General features: G+C 49.9%; 2 protein-coding genes across 10 annotated transcripts in view; one reads left to right on the top strand and one right to left on the bottom strand.

The window, feature by feature from the left end:
- Positions 1–3,473, bottom strand: FOXI3 (forkhead box I3). The gene is made up of 2 exons (XM_039551271.1): positions 2,666–3,473; positions 1–1,516 (listed from the first exon to the last, which is right to left on the bottom strand). Exons 1-2 carry the CDS (start codon positions 3,366–3,368, stop codon positions 927–929), a joined length of 1,293 nt encoding a protein of 430 aa, XP_039407205.1. The 5' UTR covers positions 3,369–3,473; the 3' UTR covers positions 1–926.
- The window catches only part of LOC104690816, a 26,703-nt gene continuing 5,475 nt past the window's right edge, over positions 2,983–24,210 (top strand). For 2 of the 9 annotated variants that reach the window (XM_019287389.3, XM_019287392.3), the window contains exons 1-3: positions 20,329–20,834; positions 21,025–21,071; positions 22,157–22,249. In XM_019287389.3, coding sequence (XP_019142934.1) covers positions 20,822–20,834; positions 21,025–21,071; positions 22,157–22,249 — 153 coding nt within the window. In that variant the 5' untranslated portion in view covers positions 20,329–20,821. The other 7 variants (XM_039551275.1, XM_039551272.1, XM_039551274.1 and 4 more) reach the window with 7 other exon arrangements.

Below are 24,210 nucleotides of genomic sequence, written 5' to 3' on the forward strand. Positions count from 1 at the left end.
TCTAACAATTGTTAATATTTTATTCCCAACAGCTGTTCAGCCTGAAAAGTTTCAGTAATACACTAAAAACAAAAACAAAACCAACAAAAAATTCAAAACAAATAAAACAACAAAAAGGGGGGAAACAAAGTAAAATAAACTTTAACAAAGTTTAAAACACATTATAAATAAGTACAGCTCCAGAGCATAATTTACAAATACAAAACCACATAGAAACATATGTACAGAAGAGATACATTACGTACAAATATGTATAAAAATACCCCAGTGTTTATTCTTGTGCTAAAGCTGCATGGCTAGAGTTATCTTTGGTACTAAGCTCAGGGAAAGAAGATGGTTTTACAAGACACGGCCCTGCTGTACAATATGCCAGACACAGGAAGACCCTCTGCGAGTTTGAGGAGGTTTTGGGTGGGTGTTTATACAGGGTATCCCCCTGTGCGTTGCATATTGCAGGATCAGGGCACAAGCAAGGGCTTACAGACGCAATTGCTGGCAGAAGAGTTTTTTAATACATTGTACAAGGCACTTCATAAGAAATCTCTTCATTTTTGTTTTCCTGTTCTCTTCTAAGACTCACTGGATGTCTACGCTTGGCTCTTGCCAATACCACTTTATGGCTATGGTTTTGAAACTTCTTGTTCTACATTCAGGATTAGAAATCTCTGAAAACATTAATTCAGTTCACACCTGCAGAATTTAGATGGCAAAACATCTACACCACCTAATGTTTTCCACGATGGGGAAAAAAACTTTGCATCTGCCTTCTGCTGGTGCTTAAGGGGTGTTCTTATTTTGAAAGGTGAGAAGATCCATTTTCCTGGAAGAACTCCTGGGAAGACTCCACGTTGAAATGCTGTTTGCAAAAGCGCATGGTCCAACTCCCATTCCCTTTGCAGCACTGGCCGGCTGGCTGCCCCAGCATCCTACACCTCTGTCCCATCCCGTGTGTAGATGAGGCTGTTGACTGTGAAGTTGTAGTAGTGGTTGTACTGGGCTCCCTGGCTGCCGCTGCTGGGGTGGAAGGAGCTGTAGTAGGCAGGGGAAGGTCCTGCGACCCGCTGCAGCTGGTCTGGGGAAGGCACCTCCTGAGAAGAGCTGCTGGAAGGGGTGAAAGTGCCACTGCTCAGCTGTCCAGCAGAGAAGTTCCTGTGATGCAGGTCACTGCTGAGACCCCCTGTCAGCCGGCTGCCTCCGCCGCTCAGGGAGCTCATGCCGCTGAAGAAGGTGCTGAGGCAGCTAGGGGTGGATGAAATGATACTGGAGGGAGAGGAGCTTTTGGGATGGTCCCTGGCAGAAGGTGAGGGGTCCAGCTCTGGGGGTGGGCTGTTTCCACATGGTTTGCCTGTGGCTGGGATGGGTCGCTCTTCCTCAGCCTTCAGGCCCCCCAGAGAGGAGGCTGCTGAGGCGGTCGCGGGCGCGTTGGGCTCAGAGCGCCGCTTGCGTTTGCGACGGAAGTTCCCGTTGTCAAACATCTTCTCACAGTTGGGATCTAAGGTCCAGTAGTTTCCCTTCCCTGGTGGAAAACAGGAGACACAAGAGAGAAAGTCAGCGTCTGGACAACCCCACTGCTGACAGATAAGCAGCATCCGTGTCTTTGTCCAACTGGCACAGAACCCACATCTCTCCTGCACCTGTTCTTCCTCCCTCTGTTATCCAGTACATGGATCCAAAACCTGTTTCCAGGATATTTCCTCCTCCATCCCTCCGATGCCCAAGTGAACCTTGAGGCCACAGAGAAGAGGAGAACTTCCCTATCTCAAAGCATAAACAGATCTGCACCTCTACGTCAGACCTGGCTAAAGAGAATGTGAAGAGGGGCTCCCCTGGCTCTGGCTGCCTCACAGCCAGCTCAGCAGTGGGTGACAAGGCAGTGCCCGGGCCATGGCTCTCAGAAGAGCTGATGGAGAGGTGGGCTGGCACACTCAGGCACACCGAGGGGACAGCAGACCAGCAGCATTGAACTATGGGGGCTGCAGACAAGCTGCCCCTCGCACACGACTTGGTGCGAGGTGCTGTGGAGGCATCAGCTGTCCCCACTCGCCTCCTGCCCACGGCCGAGACGGGCACAGTGACCCCGCAATGTCCCGAGCGGGCTCCAGCCCGGCACGTCCCGGCCCTGCCGGGCCGGACCAGCGCTGCCCGGGCGCGCCTCCGCCCACTCCCGGGCACCGGCTGTGCCCTGGGGCCGGGCCGGACAGCGGCGGCCAGGGAGGGGAGCCGTGAATCACGGCCGAAGGAGCCGGGCCTTGCACAACCGGCGCTCCCGGGCTGCTCGGGGAGGGGGCGAGGGCTGGGGCCGGCCGGACCCCGCCTACACCTCCCGCGGGACAGCGCCGGGCCGGGCTGGGGCGAAAGGGGATGGTCACATCACAGAGCGCGGGGGACGGGGAAGCGCGGTCTCCTCACAGCGCTGGCCCCGAGGGAACGGGGAGCGTGGTCTTATGACAGCATCCGACTAGAAGGGATGGAGAAGCGCGGTCTCATCATAGCGCTGGCCCCGAGGGGACGGGGAGCGCGGTGTCAGGACAGCGCCCGACTAGAAAGGGATAAGGGACCCGCCGGCCACGGGGACGCTGCCGCCCCTCTGTCACGGTGGTGCCGGTGTCCGCGCCCGCCGGTCCCCGCTGCCCCGCCATCCCTCCCGCCCGGCGCGGCACCTCACCGGGGTCGTCCTCGTCGCGGGGCACCTTGCGGAAGCAGTCGTTCAGGCTGAGGTTGTGGCGGATGCTGTTCTGCCACCCGGCCTTGCTGCGCTTGTAGAAGGGGAAGTTCTCGGCCACGTACTGGTAGATGTGGCTGAGGGTGAGCTTCCTCTCGGGCGCGCTCTGGATGGCCATGGCGATCAGCGCCGAGTACGAGTAGGGCGGCCGCACCAGCTTCAGCAGCTCCTCCTGGCTGGCCAGGCTGAGCCAGCTCAGCTCCGCGCCGCCCGCCGACGGCGAGCCGGGCGCCGGGGGCGAGCCCACGAGCTGCCCGCCCCGCGAGCAGCCGTACGAGGCGGGCGGCAGGAAGGGCGCGGCGGCGGCGGCGGCGGCGGCGCCGGGCGGGCCCTGCAGGTAGGGCGCGGGGCTGTTCATGCCCCACAGGTACCCGGCGTTGGCGGGAGCCCCGTAGTCCCCCAGCGCGTACCCGCCCGCCCGCTGCCCGGAGGAGGCGGCGGCGGCGGCGGCGGCAGCGGCGGCCGCGGCGGCGGCGGCGGCGGCGCCGGGCGGGTGGAGGCTGGGCTGGGGGTAGACGCTGAAGTTCTCGCTGCAGTACACGGCCATGTCGGGGGCTTCCTGGGCGCTGCGGGGCTGCGGGGGCGCGGGGGCGGCCGCCGGCGCCGAGGCTCTGGGCTGCGCCTGCTGCAACTCACCGGCGCTCATAATCCCTGGCCATGCAGGGCGGCCGGCGCTCCCCCCCGCTCCCGTCCTCTCCCGGCGACACCCCCCGCCCCGCGGCCCCGGTGGCCCCAGACCAAAAACTCCCGGGGGGCTGCGGCGCGGCGCCCTTATAGGCGCTGCCGTGCGCCCGGACTCCCCGCCCGCGGCCGGGGCCGGGGCTGGGCGGGCGGCGGCGGCGCGCAGGGAGCAGCCAGTAGCGCGGCTCGGCGGCGGGCAGGGAGGCGGAGGGGGGCAAGGCCGGGCCCCGAGAGCGGCGATGGGGGAGGGACAGGCGGGGGAGCTGCGGGAGGCGCCAGGGATTTGGCTCCCGGCAGCGCGGGGGCAGAATCCCCCGCGCCGGACCCACCCCTCGGGCCGTGCCCATCCCCCCCCTCCCCGTCCTGGGGGTCTCTCCCGGCGCTGCCCGGTCGCCTCCGCACCGGCCACCCCCTCCCCGGAGCTGTCCGCTCTGCCTCAAGGCTCAGGGATGCGATCCCGCTTTCCCACGGATGCGATCGCCCCCGATCCCTTCGGCCCCGACGCAGAGGTCGGAGAGGGATGAGCATCGCTGCGGTTCCCCTGACGGGAACGCGAAGGGTCGAATTCGCTTAAACTCTCTTCCTGAAGTGTAGTTTTGCCGCCCGTCGCTCAGCAGCCAGGACTGAGGTCGCAGTTCATTAGCTTTGGATAAGGAATTGCCCGAAATTAAAGAAACGAACACCACCGGCGTGTTCGCTCGTACCGCGGGCGGAGCGGGCTGGCGGGCGCGGGGCGAGATTTAGTGAATAAAAGTTATTTTCGCCTTGGTACTCTGGGGCAGCCTCAAGAAAAGCGCATCCTTTTGCAGAGAAAAAGCTCTCGGTGTTCGTAACGATCCCGACAGCCGGGATGTACACAGGGACCAGCTCCGGCAAATCTTCTGGTCCGGGGCAAAGCACACGTGTAACAACAAAAATACGGTCAGTGGTGCGGGAGGATTTAGAGAGTCTTTTTCGGTCGCTTACCAGATACATAAGTCGTACATTTCATCCCCCGTTCTTAAATGGGGTTGTTATTCAGTTTTCTGCTGGTAAAAATGCCCAAAAATGCCCTTTCCTGGTGTATACACGAAGCGCTCTCTGCAAGCGCCGGGTGTCTTGGTCTGACAACAGGATTTGGGGCAGAGGAGTGTTTGGGAGAAGCCTTTGCGTTTTATGCCTTTCATAAAATAGTTACAAAAACACATGTAAACCAGTGAAGCTTTCCCGAATTGTCTCCAATCCCAAATTTTCATCCCGTGTGATCTAAGCAGGGATATAATAGCCGAAGGATTTTCGACTTTGTATTTCGTTTTAAAACAAGTGAACAAACATTTTTTGAGACAGAGAATAACTTAAAGATGACTGTCTTAAAGAACTAGGATTCCTTTAATCGTAAGGAGAGGTGTTTGGGGGGTTTGTTGTTTTTTTGTTTTGTTTTGTTGGGTTTTTGTGTGTGTGCACGTGTTTTTTCATTCTTCTGTTGTTACTTTGTTTCCGTCACTGTTGCTGATTTTATTTTGGATCCCATGGGGAAAGACCTTCCAGTGTGTATTTGGATACCCAGAACAGCAGGAGAAAAGTTTACATTACATTTCGCAAGGTGCCTTTTCCCTTCTCAGCTTCCTTGCCCTTAAGATTTATAACAGCTCCTCATCTTTTTTAGAGCAGGGTCGCGCTGGAAAATGCCGGTTTGAAGTCTGACGGGACAACAGGCATCCAAACCAAGCACTTTATGGGGAAATCACAGCTAGAAAGGACATTTAAAGGACAACAAACAGGCAGAGTTTTAAAAAGCAATTTTCCTCTGAGTTTGAAGAGCTAAGCCGAAAATATTATCCTCTAAAATTACAACAAATCTGTGTTTATCAAAACCCCCTCGATCGTTGCAGGAGGGAGAGGAGCAGTCAGTGGGATCGCCGTATCTCTCGAAATTGAGGTTTTTGCTCCAGGGATTTGATGTTTTTGGGCAAAGGCAGAGCCATCTAGAGGAACAGCCCGGCTATGGCGAGGCGGGGAAGGCAGTTTCCCTCACAGGCAGGGGTGCTGCCTTCGAGCTTCCTTTAGCTGATTTCTCTGCCTCCAACAAAGGAAACGGCTTAGAAAATAATGCTGAATTAGCTCTAATAAAAATACGTGTCCTCAGAAAACTCCAGCTTGCTTTACTGAATAGTAAGGAATGTGAAACAAAAATAGCTTTAGAGAGGTTATTACACAGCTGGGATGGCATGGATATGCAAACCAACACTTAATTTAAAGAGTGGAGAGAATAAAGCTTTGATGGTGTGACGGCTGTAAAAACATTTAATTTTCTTAATGCATTTATCCTGCAAGTAGCGTGCAGTGTTGCCTTGAAACATCATCAGCTCTCAGTACAGACCTGTTGCTGTTCCCTTCTGCCAAGGCATGAGGAGAGCATGAAGAGATCCAGCACTCTGCCTGTCTGCTTTCTAAGTGCTGCTTTTTTTCCAGAGAGCTCTGGGAGACGTTTGCCTTGCAGAAACGCACCGGGGAGCTGGCAAGAGATGATGAAACACAAAACTGAAATCAGTTTCAAGGTAAGAGTCTGAGGCTACTGTCCATCACTGGGAGGAGATTTAGGGGTGGGTTTCAGCAGCTTTGTTGTCTCTGTGAGTGGGCAGTGAGGTGTGCTGAGTAGAGGAGCCCGTGGCACCTCGAGCTGGGCTGAGCTGTATCCCCAGCCAGCTGTGATTAAGTGCAAACTTCTCCAGCCAGCTGCCTTAGAAGGTGTTTCAAGGCTTCCCAAGTGCTGAGGGAGAGCAAGGTCCTCCCCATCTTTGCCTGGTGCTGTCCCCACTGTTGGCTTAGGTGCTGTGCCTGTCCTTGTTGTGCATGCAGCAGCACTTTCCCCCTGTAGGAAGACACTGGCTTTGCCTCTGAGGCCCTGCTCCTCTGAACATGTAGGTACAGGCTTCACTTTCCTGCTGTGGATCTCAGATGTGTGCAGCTGAACACGGAAACCTGGAAATGCCTCAGACCTGAGCGCCCAGCCCAGCAGTGGGGACAGATACCTGCACCCAGCTGGATCTCTCTCCATTTCCCAAGGATGCTGGGCTTTAGGCACAGGGTATGTGGTGGTGGAGCAGAACATAAGAGCCCATATTGGCTGCTCTTGGCTTTACCAGGAGGATAGAGAAACCAGGATCCCTTCAATCGCTCCAAATTTCTGCAGTGAAGGAGGAACCACAGGTTTGGTTTGTTTTGGCTGCATTTGCAATCTAAGTCTCACTTTTTCCCCAGGGCTGGCAAGGAGCAAGGTGGTAAATCTATGGTCCACATACAATCTGCTCATTAAGAACTCTTCTACAAATTTCTCCAGAGTCATCGGTGAAATTGGGAATGAGTTCGTCATCCTCAGAGGCAAGATGGAAAAACTATCTTTTCTCTTGAAGTACTCCGGTGTCTCCACCCTCAAGAACAATAAGGAATTGACTAAGAGCAGCTCAAATTAAATTTAAAATCTAGTATCACTCCCTTCCTTAGAGCCAAGCATATTCCTCCCTATTTTGGGTACTTTACACCTATTAATATGCTTTAAGAACATCTCTTTTTTTCACTCAATCTCTGATTTTTCCTGCAAATGGCTAACAGAAAATATATGATGGTGTGCAATAGATGTTTCACTGCTGTGAATTTGGGAAGGGTGTTCCGTGTATGTGTACACAGGTTAAAGTAATTTTTATCCCCTACCTAAGGAGAGTGATGTATATTCCTCCCTCTCTGTATCTAGTCATCTACTGGACTGAAGTTCTGGGCATCTAATTTTGCCAACTTACCTTATGATAACATCAGAGGTTTTCAAACCTTTTCTTGATTTTTCAGGCTCTACAACATTTCCTAGGGAGGTGTTCTCATCTCATGATGTTCAGACTACCAACAATAGGCTTGGTTTGGTTTTGTTTCAAGTTCACGGCCTCTGCTGAACTTTGCAGGCTGCAGACTGAGGGCTAACGTTTTGGAATATTTATATTAATATTTTCTGAGTGCATTTCCATGCTGCTGAGTGTCATGGAGCCCCTGGACATGGCCACAAAGCAAGGAATAAACCATAGCTCATCTCAAGCTGTAGTTGCTGCAGCACTTTAGGCTGCTGGGAGAAAACACCGTGGCTGAAAGGAGCAGTTCTGCTCTGTGTCCACTTCTCGCTGTTTTTTGTGGCTGCTGTGCTCGCACAAGTGTTTCTGTGGCTGACTGGGGCACTAATCCAGTTTGAGAAGAACGCCCTCTTCCCAATCCTTTTTTCCCCCCTTTTTCTTATCCCCTCAGGTTAGTTTTAGCCTGGGCCTGCCTAGCCCCTTCCTGAGTGAGAGCTTGTTAGTGACTGATTAGCTGAAGTTTTGATAAAAGCTTCATTGTTTGTAACCCCTGTAAACTACCCGGAGCTGTGCTCCTAATAAAAGTGGGATTAAATAGACACCTTGGGAGTGAGACAGTTGCAAGTGGGAATTTCAGAGTTTTGAGGGACTGAGGGATGTGGCCAGGCTTTAGTAACTCCGTGTATCAGAAGTGATTTTACCAAAACTGGGAAAGAAGCCTGACTTTTGTGTTTTGGGGGGGAAAAGAACCTGGTGGGAGACAGAAGGAAGTCACTTGTTTGTGGCTGGATTAGGCACATGCTCCAGGGGTTTGGGGACACGTTTGCAGAAGTTCTCATCCCCCTGCATTCCCCCAGCCTCTCCTTGGGCTTAAGATTCATAAAAAGTATTTCAAAATCCTCACTTTGGTGCCATGAGTTTAATCCTTCCTCGTTTTATTTTTGCAGCAGTAAAAAAGTCCACTTGGCAATGATGTGTGCCTGACTTGGTACTATTGGGTTGTGTCTTTTCTGGGAGGACTGTCAAGCAAGGGGCTTCTTGCTTAAAGCAAGAAGTTGGCCTGGGCTGAAGTAAAGCATCTCCGTGCTTTTAAAATGTTTTTTATGTGTAATGGAATATTTGAAATAGAGCTTGGTGCTCTGGGCTGGTTACTCTATAGTGATCACTCCTATAGGACAAGGTAAAGGCCAATCTCTTTTGGTCCTAATTCATCTGAATAAGCTACCTCCACTCTGGAACGAGTAATAGGAACAGAAAAACATAAATTTATGGTCAGCTAAGGTAAAAATAATCAAAACTATTAGTAAATAAAGACAGTGGCTGCCATCACTATCACCACAAGGAAACAGAAGAGTATTAAATTAGTATTTCTTTTCCATGTTTGTCTGGGGCAGAAAAAATCAGATAGTATGTTAGTTTCAGGTGCTAGTGAAAGAGCATTTTGGGCTCCATTAATAACTAGGGATTATGTTAAATAGCAACCACATAAATGAAATATTTTATGATGAGCCAGTCCCAGTATTTCACAGCCAAGGGTTTCTGAACTCCCTGAACCAGGAACATACCGTGTGGGCCATTAATACTGGCTTTTCATTTTGGGACACTGGGAGGATTTCAGAGCACTAAGAAAGCTGATACTGGCTCCTTATTGAAAAGGATTAGGGCAAATGATTTGGGTGATGCTATAACTGGCAGCCTATCACTGTAAAAGGAAGAAATGGGTAGGTGAATGTCTTAATTAATTATTAATTTCCTTCTTAAAGGAAGACAATGACCCAATGCCAATGAGTGTGTGTAGATAGAAAATAGACCTTGTTAAATTAATTTGCTGTTGGAACAACTCTTGTGTGACTGATTTCTGAAAGTACTTGATTAGTTCCGTCTTGGAGGCGGACTTTACAAACTGGTATGAAATCACCATGGTTCAAATTAAGTGGATCCAACTGGTTGAACCAAGATCTCAGAATGTCACGGTGAAAAATGAATCCTTGAATCTCAGGGAAGTTTTGTGGAAATTGGTTCATTATTCCATTTCTGTCATCAATTTAGGGGGAAAATAAAGAATCATTGTCTACTGAATGTGAAGGAGTCTAAAACTGAGGCTATGGAGTGTTAAATAAGGAAGAGAACAGTTCACTGACACAGAGCTACCTCTACCTGGAAATGGGGGGCAAGTGGGCAGGGTGTCTTTGATATGGAAAAGCAAAAGGATACATTTAGGAAAAAAAGCTGATACTGAAGAGGTGATGGAGTCTCCCTCAAAAATGAATAATTTTTTAAAAGGTTATTGTGGTTCTTCAGAATAATCACCTATTCCTTGTAGTGGCTTTTGGGGTGAATGAGGCACAGGAATAAGAAATTATAACTCCATATTGATGCTGTATGAAATTGTGATGGCACCTATAAAATCATGAGTAGCAGGGTAAAATAAGAGGGATGAAGTTGTTTATTATCCAGTTAAATACAATACAAATACCCTATGGGATTTAAACGAAAACTGGGACCACGTTTGTGAGCAGATACGACCACACAATGTGCAGCTATGCCTTGAAGCTTCTCAAGGAACTCTCTTTAATTACTTACAGGAAGGGCATATTATGCGTGACTTGTTTGTAGTCTATAAATATCTATGCAAGAGCTGGAGCGTGAGGATAAAGACAAAGTCAGAGCAGGAATCAGGGGCCAGAACTGAAGCAGGACAGAGGGAAGGGGCTCAATTCAGGTGGTCACACAGAGATAGCTGACCACAGTGACACTTTAAGGCTACTGTAAAGAAACATTTTGAAATCTGTTCACTCTTCTTGGCCACGTAGATGCTATCTGGTATCTCCAACTCGGTCAGTGTCTGGTGAGGGGAAGTGGTCCAGCAAAAGGATTGCTGCTAATGTAAGCTTTGGCCAGCAGAAACAGGAATCTGAGATCACTTTGGGTAAAATCCCACTGTTAATGAGGCAGTTAGAGATGTACCAGCACAATACTGTGTGCTTTTGAAAATCAGGTAGACAGACAAGGGAGCAATGTCATATGGGAAAACCTTGTTTTAAGGCAGTAATGCAAAATGCAAGAGAGGCATCAGCAGGAATCACACTCACAAAAAGAAAACCCCTGTAAACTCAAGATTTGTCACCTTACAGAAATCAGCCTTTCTGTTCAGGGCTGTGGAACAGGTTCCCTGATGCTCACAGCTCTATGGGCTCCTACAACAGATGCCAAGGAAGAACTTCCTTGATTTCTTTGAAGAATTTCAGGTGATCTTGCTCCCAGTCAAGGCATGCCTAAGCCTGACCTTGGGAGTGAACCACTCATGTGCCCAGTGACTGATGTTTGTGACTGACTGGCACATGTCAAAGACTGGCAAAGGCAATGCTAACCGGGACAGATATGGTGAGTGCCTGCAGGCTTTCATGAGGCTCTACAGACTCTACATAAGCAAAAAGAAGTGCAAGTGCAAACTAAGCAGTCAACAGAGCTGAGAAGCTCTGATTGGCATTTAGGAAGACCAAAATTAGCAAGGAGGGGAAGAACAAGACCTGTGTTTCCCCTGGGGTCTTCTGCAGCCATAGTCTCATCACCTGTCTCAACAACATTTATTTAACACTGCTTGGTGAGAAAGAAAGCAGGCAGCCACTGAGCCTGAGTGTTGGAAGACATTCTCCACCTGGTCAGTGCTCAGCAGGATGCATTGGTGAAAAGATTTATCCTGAGCAGGCAGACGTGGAGCAAAAGTGAAAATATCAAGGGTAGTCAAGGAGAATTGGTTTAAAAACAAGGCAGCATTAAAACATTCCTGTGAAAGTTCAAGTCAGGATGGATTTTTATATTCGACATTATGGAAGAAGAACTAGTGTATCCTCCACAGCATTAATGTTGAAGAAAGCTCTTGACTTTCAGAGAAGGACCGGCTGAAGAGATGGGGGAAATATTACCACAGTTTTTTAAAGATGACCCATAAAGAGATTTAAATATTTGCAGTGTTTGGGAAATTATAATGCTTCAGAAGCAGGTTGGAAAGAAGATCTTGCTAGCAGAGGTGCAAAGAATGCTGAGAGAATTGGAATTGTTCATCCTGGAGAGAAGAAGGCTCTGAGGTGACCTTATTGCAGCCTTTCAGTACCTGAAGGGAGCCTACAAGAAAGCTGGAGAGGGACTTTTTACAAGGGTGTGTCATGACAAGGCAAGGGGCTTTCAAGTGACAGAGGGCAGGTTTAGATTGCATATTAGGAAGAAATCCCTTGCTGTGAGGGTTGTAAGGCACTGACACAGGCTGCCCAGGAAAGCTGTGGCTGCCTCATCCCTGGAAGTGTTCAAGGCCAGGTTGGATGGGGCTCTGAGCAACCTGGTCTAGTGGAAGGTGTCCCTGGCCATGGCAGGGGGGTTGAAATTGGATGATCTTAAAGGTCCCTTCCAACCCAAACCATTCTATAATTCTGTGAAAGGTGAGGAGACTGAGAATTCTGAGGGGCTGAGGGTGGATCCATGTGGTTGTGGCATGGGTCACTGGCCCAACCAGGCACCTGCATGTTATCAGGAAAGAAAAGATCCCTTAAACAAGGAAAAGTGTTCCTATTAGATGAGTTCCCACAAGGGACCTTCCAAATTTTGTATGTTTGCTGATACCCAAGCAAATTCCTCACTGTGTTCCTTGCTGGAGGATTGAGAAGGTAGATTCATTTCCACAAAGCAAGAGGGAGAGTACAGCAAAACCAGTGCAAGAGGCTGATCCCTGGCAAGTTCAGAGATATCAAGAAGCACTTCGGCTCTTCAGTTGCACAACTTCAAAAAGTCATTTGACCCGGTGTGTTGCAATAGGTGTGTGGAGTGTCCTAGGGCTATATGATATGTCTAAGAAGCTGCTGAAAAACATTATGAAGAGGTGAGGTCAGCAGTCCTGGTCAAGAACAAGCTGAACAACTGGTTCAACACAATGACTGGTAGCAGACAGGGTGACTTGATAATTCACAGTAACTTCTGGAGCTGCCTGTAGAAAGTGAAGGATGGAGTTAGAGTCACCAAAGACTTGGGGCAAAGACAGAAGATCAAAAACCTGAAGATGATCTCATCTCCAGTGGTGGTGCCGGCTCATCAGATGTGCAGAGTCAGGTTGCTGTGTCCCATGATGAGTGATGCAGATCAAACATTGGCATGAGCCAGGCAAAGGCCAGGAGGAAAGGGAGAAAGGATGAGAACTACATAGACAGGCAGCAGCCGGGTGGACAAGATGGACAGCCCTGTTTATCTGAGACATTTTACCACACAGGTCAGCAGCAGATCCCTCACAGAGATCTGAAGGAGGATGTAGCTGGCACATGTGGGCGTAGATCAACTGAAACAGCCATGAAAAGACACAGTGAAAGGATGGAAGCAAAAATCAGGCTACTCAGTTGGTCCCTGTCCTTGCTTTGTGTGCAAAGAAAAGAATGGTCGGGAAGGCGAAACAAAAAAAGACAGCTGGGGTTTGCAATGAAGTGTCACTGATTGTGGGACCGTGCCAGGACTGGGACAGTCAGCAGGAGGATGTGCAAAAAGTCATTTCTGTGAGGAAGGTCTGACTGTTGCCTGGATGGCTAATCTCTTCCAAGACACCCTGTTCTTTATTCTGGTAAAGGGAAGAGGATTAAGATCCAGATGTTAACAGAAATGAGTTTATTGCTTTTCGTTTGGATTTTTTTGTTGTTGGTGTGCAATTTTCTCAATAGAGGTGTGGACCCTTCCATTGCACCTGCCTCTGTAAGCAGCTACTTCTTAATACTCCCCCACGGACCCTTTGGGTCGACAGTCCATGGATCAAAGGGGTGGAGGACATAAAAAAAAAGGAACCTGTATTTGCTGAGCACACAGAAGCACTTGAGAATGACTTGTAACTGCCCTTAGTGGTCATTAGTCTGTGGGGCAAAAAATAAAGGGCAAACCTCTCTGAAAATGGGAGATGGCAAAGACAAGGGAACTGGGAAGGAAAAGGGACAAAGAGCAGATTTTTGCATGCAGCAGTTCCAGTTCGTCCATGAGCAATGAAGCCACTTTGAGTTTCCAATCGTGGGACCTGTGTCACCAGGTCACTCTAATGGGCCAGGCAGACAGAGCCCTGACAGACAGCAACCAGCACCAAGTGTGTGGAAGAGGCAAAACCCAACTCAAATTTCCACACTCTCCTCTTGACAAGGAGAGTGTAACCTGGCTCTTTATGAGTCAGGAGATTCCTGCAGAGCGGTGAATTCACATTGCATAGTCCCAAAGGTTTGGATGGGGTCCCTCAGAAAAAAAAAAAAAAAAATGTTCAGGATGGAGAGAACCAGATGATTTAATCTGGGTTGTAGGAAGGGTGAGTGAGATAGAGGTGATTGAGCAGCATCAAAGGGTGACAATCAATTTGAATTTCCCCAGAAGTGATGTTGATGCCTGTGTTGCTTCTCCCCGTGCTTTTTCTTTAATTAAATACCGAATGTTCCATTAGTAGTTGGAATAACATGCTGTTCTTGGGGAAAAGAAAACCCAAGTAATCCCTTTATCTGCTAAAATAGATGATTTCTAGTAGATTAAACAATGGCCTTTCAGCTACCAGAGCATAGTTCAGGCCATAATTGAAGTCCTCTCCTTGGCCTCTCCTCGGTCCCTCGCAGCCAGCAGCCCGTGGAGCCCCATCATCAGAGATAACCTCAGTGACTCTTGTCTGCAGTGAGTGTTTCTCCAGATGAGGAGATTAGTCGGAGATAAAGCATATTACCTGAAAATAATAAGTGATTACGGTCCCGGACTGTCTCTCCACATTCATTTCATGCTGGTTAACCCTTGCAAAACTGGCTGCTGGTTGGGTTTAGGTCTTTAAAGAGGAGGGAGGGTGAAGGAAGGTTTCCAGTGCCTGAGTGGAAAAGGAGGAATTTTGCCCTTTGTTGTCTGTTTCATTGTCTGGGTGGGGATTTCTGGGAATGGCAAGAGGCCTGGCTGCATCCCACAGTCCGTGGAGGAGCTGGAACTGAGCCTTGTGGGGTTCCTGTGGGATGCCATCACACACTCCTCCCCGTGCTGGTCAGCTGGAAGCTGTGAGGACTTAAAACTCCCCTGCAAGTCATCTTCCATTCACCTGATAGCAACCCAGGAGAACACTGGATGCCCAGAACATACACAGTGGTTCTATTTCCACTGCTGCATTGAGCAGCACCATGCCATGGGCCCAGCCAGTGACCTGCAACTGTCCGTGCTGTCCAGTTATTAGCATGTACCAGGCATGTTTTGGGATTTACAGTACTCTCCCATCCCTAGGCATGGCTCAGAGGCTATAAACTTCTCCAGTGGGCAGTTTCCATGGAACCAGTCTGTCACTGGGAGTGCTGGCTGGGCCGTGTGGATGTGAGCTCAGAACACAGAACAGTCCATGGTAGTTTTTCATACATGGATGTAGCTACTCTGACTTGACAACACAAAACCATTTATAGCTTCTGTATTCATTCATCAGCAAGAGATCCAGAGAAATACAAAAACCTTGCAAGGTTTTTATAGCAAATTTTCAACGTGTCTAGAAGGAAAAAATGATCATATAGTGGCTTGCTAGAAATTCAGGTTGGTTGCCTAGGGAGGATGGAGAGAAGAAAAGTAAAAGAAAAAAGTTGAAGAAATGCCTTGAAATCTGCTTACAGGGCTGTGTGTTGTTACCACTGGTGGGAGTGAGTTCCTGTGCTGCAGAAAGTGTCCTGGTGGGAAGATAATTTCCTTGGGCTCCCTGCAAATATTACAGTGAAGTCCTGGCCCTGTTCAAGTCACTGGGAGTTTTGTGAGGGACTTCATTAGCACCACAGCCATTTCATTCATAAAAGGCTCCTTCCCAGCTCCTGTGCCATTACAACATCCTCTGTCTGTCATCAGGCTGGTCTCCCTGAGTGAGGGGCGAGCAGGTTCATCCTTCTTCCTCTAAATGCTTCATCAGCCGCTCCCTTGAAAACTGTAAATAAAGGCCGCTGGGGATAGCTTTTCTGCTTGACCCCTCACCTGAAATGAAAATAAAGGTGACTGAATTTCATCCTGACGTGGAGCTCCTTCCCAGGCCGGCTCTTTCCCGTGGCTGTTGACAGTTACCTGCCAAGCCCCATGGTTACCTTTGATTTTGCCGTAATGACATCTCCGTGCTTAGGATGGCTCTGGCACTGTAATCCCCTCTGCAGCCTTAACCAATTTATGGGGTAACCTGAGACCAGGCTCTCTCTTCCCCCTGATTTTTCCACTTGTTAACACTCACTGAAGGCATCAACAAACTAAATGCAGAGGGTTTATTTTGCTGCATGCCCAGGGTTGGTCAATATCTGCATGCATGGCTGCTGTGAATCTCGGCCTCTAGAAAGCTGCTGCATGTTCTTGCCACATGAAAATGGCACAGTGTTTTATTCCCCCAAAGTGTGCTGCTAAAATGAATGCTTTGTTAGCAAAACCCAGGCAGTGCTCCAAGGAGCTGTTAAGAGGAGAAGTGAGGATTCAGCAAAGTGGGATTTATCCATGGTTTTGACACAGATTTTCTGTGTGATCTGTAGCTTGCTTTGTCTCAAAGAGCTTTGTCTTTAAAATACTTCCAGTCAAAGTCTTGATGAGTCTCGTGTTTAGACTGTAAGCTTTTCAGGGCCAGGGCTTTTTTGTTTGCATAGCAGCTTTTATAATAAGTCCCTGATCTCTAGGAGATCTACCTGTGCATGTACAATACAGTGCAGTGAACAATCCTGGTGTTAGGGGAGGACACGAGTCCTGGTCCCTGCTCCCTAATCTGGATTATTTGGCTTTTCTAAAGGAAATCTTAGGGCAGATGATTTACACAGCAGCAGAAGTAGAAGGAGGATCCCTGGGGAAAGCAAACACTTGAGACTTCAAGGTGGGATGGCTTCGGTGGCACACTTCTCCAATGGCCATCTGATCCAGGAGGTGCCCACTTCCTAAGCACAGATCAAAGACAAAAGGTGACTTCTGAAATGACATGCAGCCACCTCTTGCATTGCTTAAATTCTCTCCTCCTGCTTGTGTTTGATCTCACTTTACTTTTCCTGTCACTGGAAGCAGGTGGTTGCTTTATTCTCCCCGACAAGTTTAGATGAGCTGAACAGCTCTAATGACTGCAGTGAGGGAATCTCTCACTGGCATAGCTAGCCCAAACCTCGGAGCAATCAATGGAAAAGCTCCTCTTCACTGTAGTCAGGTGTGGATGAGGTCTGGATGAGCTGATTCGGAGTGGTGGTTGTCCTGCCAGACTTGCCTTTAAGAAGCAGATGTGGTTGTAATGTGAGGTGATGCTCAAGGAAAGCCCAGGTGCTCCTCCAGGCCTGTGGGCATACAGCTGGAGAGTTTTCATGATGTGCTAAAAATGCACATTTCCTCTTTATGTATTGTTAGCAAAGGCTGTGCTTGTTGTTCTGGGCTCTCAGCTCTTTAGGGTGTCTTTGCTGACTGCTGGTGAAAATGTCCAGCACAGACCAAGAGATCTGCCATGAATGTGATCACAAGTGACAGGCATAAATCAAGCCAATGTCATATTGTAGCCAGAGCTACTTTAGACCAAGAGACTCTCTGAGACTTGGGTCACTTGTGTGAGCTGCTCTGAATTTTGTCTGTTTTTCCGATTTCTCTGTAAAGCTGCTCTGCTTTACTCCTGTGAACCTGTCTCTAATTTTAACCTGTTTCTTCCAAGGAGAAAGAGGAGCAGAATTTACCTAACAGGCAAGCTCTTAACAAAGCCTTGGATACCTGATACACATAATGGTCCCAGAGGCATGTTTACTTTGGACTGAGTGAGTGAGTGAAAACCATTTTGGAAGGACTTTTTCACCTCCAGCAACTTAACCTAACGAGGAGAAAAGTGATGTGGTTAAAGGGCTGTTTAAACAACGGCATTAGGGAGCAGATTTAGGCTCTCCAACAAAACCTATATGTATTTGCCTTACACAGGTGCATAAATATGCCATGATTTATATCACAGGACACATCACATAGGCAGTGATGAGATTTCAGCCATCCTCTGCTGATGGATGATTTTTGGGGGATAATCAGGGACAAACAGTTGATTGTTTTAGCAGGTTACAGTGGAACTGCCCAAAGATTTGGAACACCACCACTGAGTTCACCAGCTGCCCTTGTCCTCTGCACAGAGGAGTGTCTGTGTAACAAGGGGTTTGGCTTTGAGGGCTCAGTCCTGTAAGTGCTTTAGGTGGATGGAAGAGAGCAGCAGGACTAGATTTAGGCTAAAGGATGCTGCTTGTTTCTGCTCACAAGACACCACAAATGCCGCCACCCATCTGCCAAGAAAACAGGAGAGAAGGATGAAACAACTCCATGGGAAACGTGCCCATGCTGGACTGCTGCAGTGCCATGGAAGTTCATGTTTTTAGACCCAAATGGGTGCTGACCTCCTGCTGACAGAATGGGCTGTCAACACCCGTCCCTTGAAGAAGAGTCCCCTCTTTGCACTTTGTCTCCTGGTGGTGATAACCTGAATGGAGATCCCCAGATTACACCCTGCCTCTTCCTCGTGCTGGGGGTCCTGCTTACCCCTCACTTCCCTCTTTCAACATCCTCATGGGGGCAATGAATCTTATTCCTGGCCCAAGGAGCGCTTGTCAGGAGCTGGGATGACAGGGAGGTATGTCTACTTTGGCCGTGTTTTTGTGCCTGGAATTGTTAATAGCTGAGCTGGTTCCCCCAAACCCTGCCAGTGCCCAGAGCAGCGCCTTGCACAAGGGCAGTACAGGCTTAGAGAGAACTCTTGCATTTCACAGGTGGAAAAAGACAGCAAAAATGGTAAATTAGGGCCAAACTGAGGTGAAATTTATCTCTGCATCATGTCCTCTATGCAACTGCAGTCTTACTGAGGCTATGAGATTGACTTTCCAGAGGGAAATTCACCCCTCTGTGCACAGGGGGAATGACCAGCAAGATTCCAGGAAGGACCTGCACAGCTCAGGTACATAAATCTCATTGTTTTACACTATAATTAAGATCATTGACTCAAACTCTTCCTACCTGATTTTGAAGGACCTGAGCTCAGCTATCACACATTTAGGCCCACTGGCAAATTCTCCCAAGGTGCTACTAAAACACATAATTGTCTGCCTTCGACTTTCTGGTCCTGGCTGACTTGTACTTTGCTTCTGTGCATGTGTGTAGCATGATGTGGAGAGGCCAAAAGCACCAGCACCCTCGGGAAACCTCCCTGGATGTTTGGAGTTGTCGTTGCCTTGAGAAACAGGGGTGCTGCCATTCACGTGACTGGTTTAAGCTCCTGAGTCTGGGAATCTGAGCCATCATCTCCCTGGAGTATTGTGAAAATAAACCAATTATTTAAGAGCAATTTCCTCCTGCAGGTGTTTATTCTGTCTTCAGCACTGTCTTCTGTCTCAGGGGTGTGCAGACAGCTACACAGAGAGCAGCAATGCAGGGAACAGCTTTCTCCAGTTCTGCATTAGCAATGAGGAGGCAAATAAGTTCTCTTGGAGGCAGAGGAAGGCGAGAGCTGGGAGTTTGGTTCCTACCCACTTCTAATTGAGATTGTGCTGGCAACTATCAGCTTGGTATTTGGGAAGAAGGAATGGGAAACTGAACAGCAACAGTGGGCTGTTCCTGCATAAACTATTCTGGCAAAATGCCTTTTAATTTCATGTGAGCTGTGCCTGCGAGAAGACGGAAGGATCAAGCTATCATCAAGAAAGATTAGGATTTGGAGCCAGGTTTTGGAAATTGTCTCCTATCTCAGTAATGAATCAGACACCTTAGGTGAAATTCGGATCCTACTGAATAAGCATTTTATTTTTTTGTGTTTACCAGGGCCAGGATTTCACCCCTAACTTCAAATATTCCCAAACACTGCTGTGCCTGCAGCTTGGAGCTGGTTGCCAGTGTTACATCCTAAAATTGTAGCTCATTTATATTATCCTTGTAGGACCTGATCTGGCTCCCCATGATGGGAGTTCCAGTGCTGAGTTCAAGATGATGGGACTATCTTTCTTTCACTCTGCTGTGTTACATAATTGTGATATTTTAAAAGTGATTCTTCTGAATTTATATTATTCGTGGTAATCCTAGAGTGCAGGCTTGGTTTCATTTACACCAGAAATAGGATCCATTTTCTCTGCCCGGGAAGGAAGACACTCTCAAGGGCTTACTGATATTTGTGTGTTTGACTTTAAGGCAGAAGTTTGTTCCTAATTAATTGAATAAGTGCTTTAATCCCTGGCCTGAGGGCTTCCCATAGAGCATTAGCTGTATTAAGAAGGAAATGGAGTGTAATCCCTTTAATATAAGCACAGGAGAACATGAGAGTTTCACATTTCTGGAAATAGTTTCTTTCCTTGTTGCATTATTTATTCTAATATTAATTTGCATCAGATGCAGTGAGGATGAAGGGCTTCTCCTCTTTCCTGACACCAGTGCAGAGCTGTCAGCAGCTCACAACCCTTGCCAGAGCATCCTTGGGCTCCAGTTGCACACTGGTGCCTAACAGTGTGCAGAGAGAAATAACTTGGAATTCAGCTCATTCCGACGGTGCCTGCGAACACAGGTCTGTGACTGGCTCTCCTCCTGGAGCTGAGATCTCATCTTCCTGGCTCATAAGCAGCATTTACCACTATTTGCATCACTGTAGTGGCAGAGAACCTCATTTCTGAACCAATAGCTGCACTAGGCTCACATGCAGCTAATTGGGCTCTTGGATTCAGCTCACCAAACCTGGGCTTTCTGGGTTTATTTCAGCCCCAGCTACATACCTGGATTGGTTACATGAACTGGGCTGAATGAGCCAGGAAGTCAGGATGGATCAGCTCAGAGGGAGATATCCTCCTTGTGTGCATCCAAAATTAGGCAAGATTAGTCTTTTTGGTGAAATGCATCCAAACCTGGTCAAGGCTTGATGTTTTTTAAAGACTAAATATTGCTCTGTGGACCTGGTGTGGTGCTGCTCTCTATTCATGGGACAGAGGACTCCATCTGAGCATCCCCTGCTGCCTCATGTTGCAGCTCATCAGAGGAAGAGAATGGCGGCATCTGAAGGGGACAGTTCAGGTGTGCTCAGCCACCCTCTGAGTCCAAGAGGAGATCCCTGCCTGCCTTAATTCTGAAATGTTCCCCATCTTTCCATGCAAGGAGGTAAGGATGCTGTTTCCTTCTGCTCAGCACACCCACAAAGTATGTCCTTTTCTCCTCAGTTTCCCCATCTTTTGCTCACCTCTTCAGCAGGAGCTGGGCTGGGCTTCAAGGGCTCACAAAGGGCAGGCTTTGTCCCTCTCCTGACCAGGTGTCCCCAGCATGGCTGGCTGCAGCTGTAGAAGTGGGCAACAGCCCCCCAGCATGATTGTTGGGTGCCTTCACCTCCAAGAAAAAACCCCAACCCCCTTGGGCTCCCCTTCCTCCACCAAGGCCTCCAGGGTTCTGAAGTTCAGTGGTGTCACAATGGAGTTTTCCTTTGACCCTGGAGACACCATGACCTCACAAGCATTGTTGGATCCCATCACTGATGTTCCCTGCCCCAGGAGGGGTCATACCTGCTCACCCTCTGGGTGGCTTTGGGGTTGGTGGTGCTGGGATGCCTCCATCTCATCCCTTCTGGGTTCCAACAGACTGCATCCCCTGAAGTGTCCATCTCCGTATGTCCTGCTTGGGTATATTTTGCTTTGCTGAAGTTGGATGAAATCAGTCATACTCTGCCAATCTGAGTATTTCAGCCCCAGCTGAATCCCCTTCCTCCCACCAGTAGCCAGCTTCAGATCTCCAGTTCCCTTATCCCTGGAGGTGGGATGGAGGAGAAGATCTGGTCTGGTGGTTTTTAACTGAGTTAATTTTCTGGTGCAGGTTCCTGGTTCACCATGGAGATGATGAGGGATGCAAAGGCCTGGAAGGTGAAGTACACACAGGACTCTCATCCTCACTGGTGTTTCAGTATTGGGTTTGGTTGGGTCTGCTGGGAAGATAATAGGCAAACACTGGTTTGGGAAGCCCAGAGGGGGAAAAGAGTGAAATGTGAAAAAAAGGACAGAGAATATAAAATATATTCTTGCCCATGGTGGGTGACTGTTGGCGAGGCACACGAAGCCCTCCCTAAGGTGCTGCTGCAGTGTCCCTAATCACAGGGACGTGGCAGTGCAGCCCCTGCCTGGGCTGGCCAAGCCACGCCTGTGTGGTGGATGTGTTTGTGCAGCAGTGGAGATCACAGTAACACCTGCAATCAGAGCTCATCTCCCCCAGCCCTTGCCATGCATTGATGAGTTATCACGTTTAATGCTTCAGCATAGAAACAGCTCTGGAGCCAGCCTGAAGGCTTGTCTCAGCAGCTTTCCTGGCTCCAGCAGTGCTCATGGTGCATGCTGAGGGAGAAGACACACAGATAGTGCTCTCTCCCTAAAATCCTCTCCCTGTCTCCAAAAATTTGCACCACAAGGATTTCTGGAGTTAGGGCAGGTGTCACAGGCTTTATATCCCCTGGCAGAGTTTTCTTCCATGGTTTCTCCAACGGCTTTGCAGAATGAGTATTGACATTAGCCAGCTCTTTAAATACGTGATAAGCACATAGCAAATGTTACTGAAATAGGAGATGGGAGCATGTGCTGATTTAACCTGAGTGACACTGGACCTCAGCAGCTGATCAAAGTATTTCGGCAGCTCTGTATTAGTCCTCTGCCTGGGGCCATTTGGGCAGTCAGAGGAGGTTTGAGGAAGGCAGGAGGAAGGTCTTTGTTGCATGGGGAAATCCTGGGACAAGAAGAGCCCCAGAAACCATTGCCAAAAGAGTGCAGGACCTTCCCTGCCATCCTGCCCGGGGCTTAACTGGGCAAGGGGTCACCCCACTGGACTGGCCCCAGGTGGCCCAGAAGAGCAGCTCATCCTCTCCTGAGCTATGAGGGAGCATTTTGGGTTTGTATCGCCACTTTTGAAGGCTTCCCCTGAATCTTAGTGTTTCCTTGTGTCTGCCTTCTCTCTCTTCCAGCTGCCACCCGCACTGGACAAGTACAAGAGCATTTACCGGAAGGACTTCTGCTGGCAGGACGACTACCACTCACCCACCCAGGCACACGTACCGGTACCGCGCCCTTTTCCTGCCTTGGATCCCCGGCCCAGGCTGCCAGCTCCCCTCTCAGGACAGCTGGGGACTGGGATGGTGCCAAGTGGGCATCAGGAGTGGGTGCTGTCTGCACTGCCGTGGTCCCCACGGCTGTGACCCACCAGCAGGTCCCATCACGACCAAGTGCCCTCGGCTTGTGCCCCCATCCCTTGTGCGGGAAATCCCCCTTGCACCCTCCGGTAAAGCTGTTGGTGGGGAGTGATGCTAATTACACTCATTAAGTCAGGGCACTAACGACTGCTTGCTGAACCGGTGCCGAACCTTGGACTCCGCTTGCTCCCCGTGGGGCTGGTGGGTGCGTCAGGATCAGACCCATCCCGGTACCGCCTTGAGGAGGGGGATTGCGTTTGGGATGGAGATGGCTCCTTGCCCTGACACAGGCCTGAGAAGACTTCTGTGGGGAACTGGGGTTGTTTTTTTTCTAATCTCCTCGCAGTGCGAGCGACCCCCTGAGCTATTTAATCTGATTTGCCTCGCTCCGCCTGCCCTGGCTTAATTGTTTGTGGCAGCCCGGTGGGGACAGCTGCGGCTTGCACTGGGCCACTGCGGAGAAGTGGTGGGGGGCATGTTCGGCTGCTGGAGTGCTTTGGGCTCATACACTCACGAGAGAGGGAAAAAAAGTTGAGGCTGGGGAGGAAAAGGGAGGGGGCAACAACAGAGAAATCATTGTGTGAAGGTGCCCGCGGGGCAGAGGGGCTGTGTGGGGACACCGCTGCCATCCCCGCCCGGGCAGCAGCCTGGGGAGCCCTGGTCCTGTCCTGTGACGTGACCTCTTCCTCTCCTCTCCTCTCCTCTCCTCTCCTCTCCTCCTTCCTCTCTCTCTCTCCTCCTCTCTCCTCTCCTCTCCTCTCCTCTCCTCTCCTCTCCTCTCCTCTCCTCTCCTCTCCTCTCCTCTCCTCTCCTCTCCTCTCCTCTCCTCTCCTCCTCTCCTCTCCTCTCCTCTCCTCCCTCTCCTCTCCTCTCCTCTCCTCTCCTCTCCTCTCCCCTCTCCCTCTCCTCTCCTCTCCTCTCCTCTCCTCTCCTCTCCTCTCCTCTCCTCTCCTTCCTCTCTCCTCTCACTCTCCTCTCTCTCCTCTCCTCTCCTCTCCTCTCCTCTCCTCTCCTCTCCTCCTCCTCTCCTCTCCTCTCCTCTCCTCTCCTCTCCTCTCCTCTCCTCTCCTCCTCTCCTCTCCTCTCCTCTCCTCTCCTCTCCTCTCCTCTCCTCTCCTCTCCTCTCCTCTCCTCTCCTCTCCCTCTCCTCTCCTCTCCTCTCCTCTCCTCTCCTCTCCTCTCCTCTCCTCTCCTCTCCTCTCCTCTCCTCTCCTCTCCCTCTCCTCTCTCCTCTCCTCTCCTCTCCTCTCCTCTCCTCTCCTCTCTCTCCTCTCCTCTCCTCTCCTCTCCTCTCCTCCTCTCCTCTCCTCTCCTCCCTCTCCTCTCCTCTCCTTCTCCTCTCCTCTCCTCTCCTCTCCTCTCCTCTCCTCTTCCTCTCCTCTCCTCTCCTCTCCTCTCCTCTCCTCTCCTCTCCTCTCCTCTCTCCTCTCCTCTCCTCTCTCTCCTCTCCTCTCCTCTCCTCTCCTCTCCTCTCCTCTCCTCTCCTCTCCTCTCCTCTCCTCTCCTCTCCTCTCCTCTCTCTCCCTCCTCCTCTCCTCTCCTCTCCTCTCCTCTCCTCTCGCCAGCCGCCTTCATTAGCGCTCCTGCTCGGGGCTCCCGCTGCTCTCCGGGCTGGCCAGCGCTTCCCGGGCAGCCCCAGCCTTAGGTGGCTGCTCCGCTTCCAGGATCCCGGCTGCGGCGGCAAAGTTTAACCCCTGCCTGCTGGAGCGTGGTTTCCGAGCCGTGCATATCAGTTTCTTTTTCTTTTCTCCTTTTCCTTTATTTATTTCATTTAAACTTTAAAATTTTATTTTTGGAAGGCTGTACGCTTCCTGTGGAGGTGCTGGTGT

This window comes from Corvus cornix, chromosome 4 (assembly GCF_000738735.6).
Source record: "Corvus cornix cornix isolate S_Up_H32 chromosome 4, ASM73873v5, whole genome shotgun sequence".
In the NCBI taxonomy this organism is placed as follows: domain Eukaryota; kingdom Metazoa; phylum Chordata; class Aves; order Passeriformes; family Corvidae; genus Corvus; species Corvus cornix.

Excerpts from the sequence above, each read along its gene's own strand:
- FOXI3 (XM_039551271.1), bottom strand. The coding sequence starts at position 3,368 with ATGAGCGCCGGTGAGTTGCAGCAGGCGCAGCCCAGAGCCTCGGCGCCG. Across the intron at positions 1,517-2,665 it reads CCGCGACGAGGACGACCCCG|GGAAGGGAAACTACTGGACC; the intron begins GTGAGGTGCCGC and ends GTTTTCCACCAG.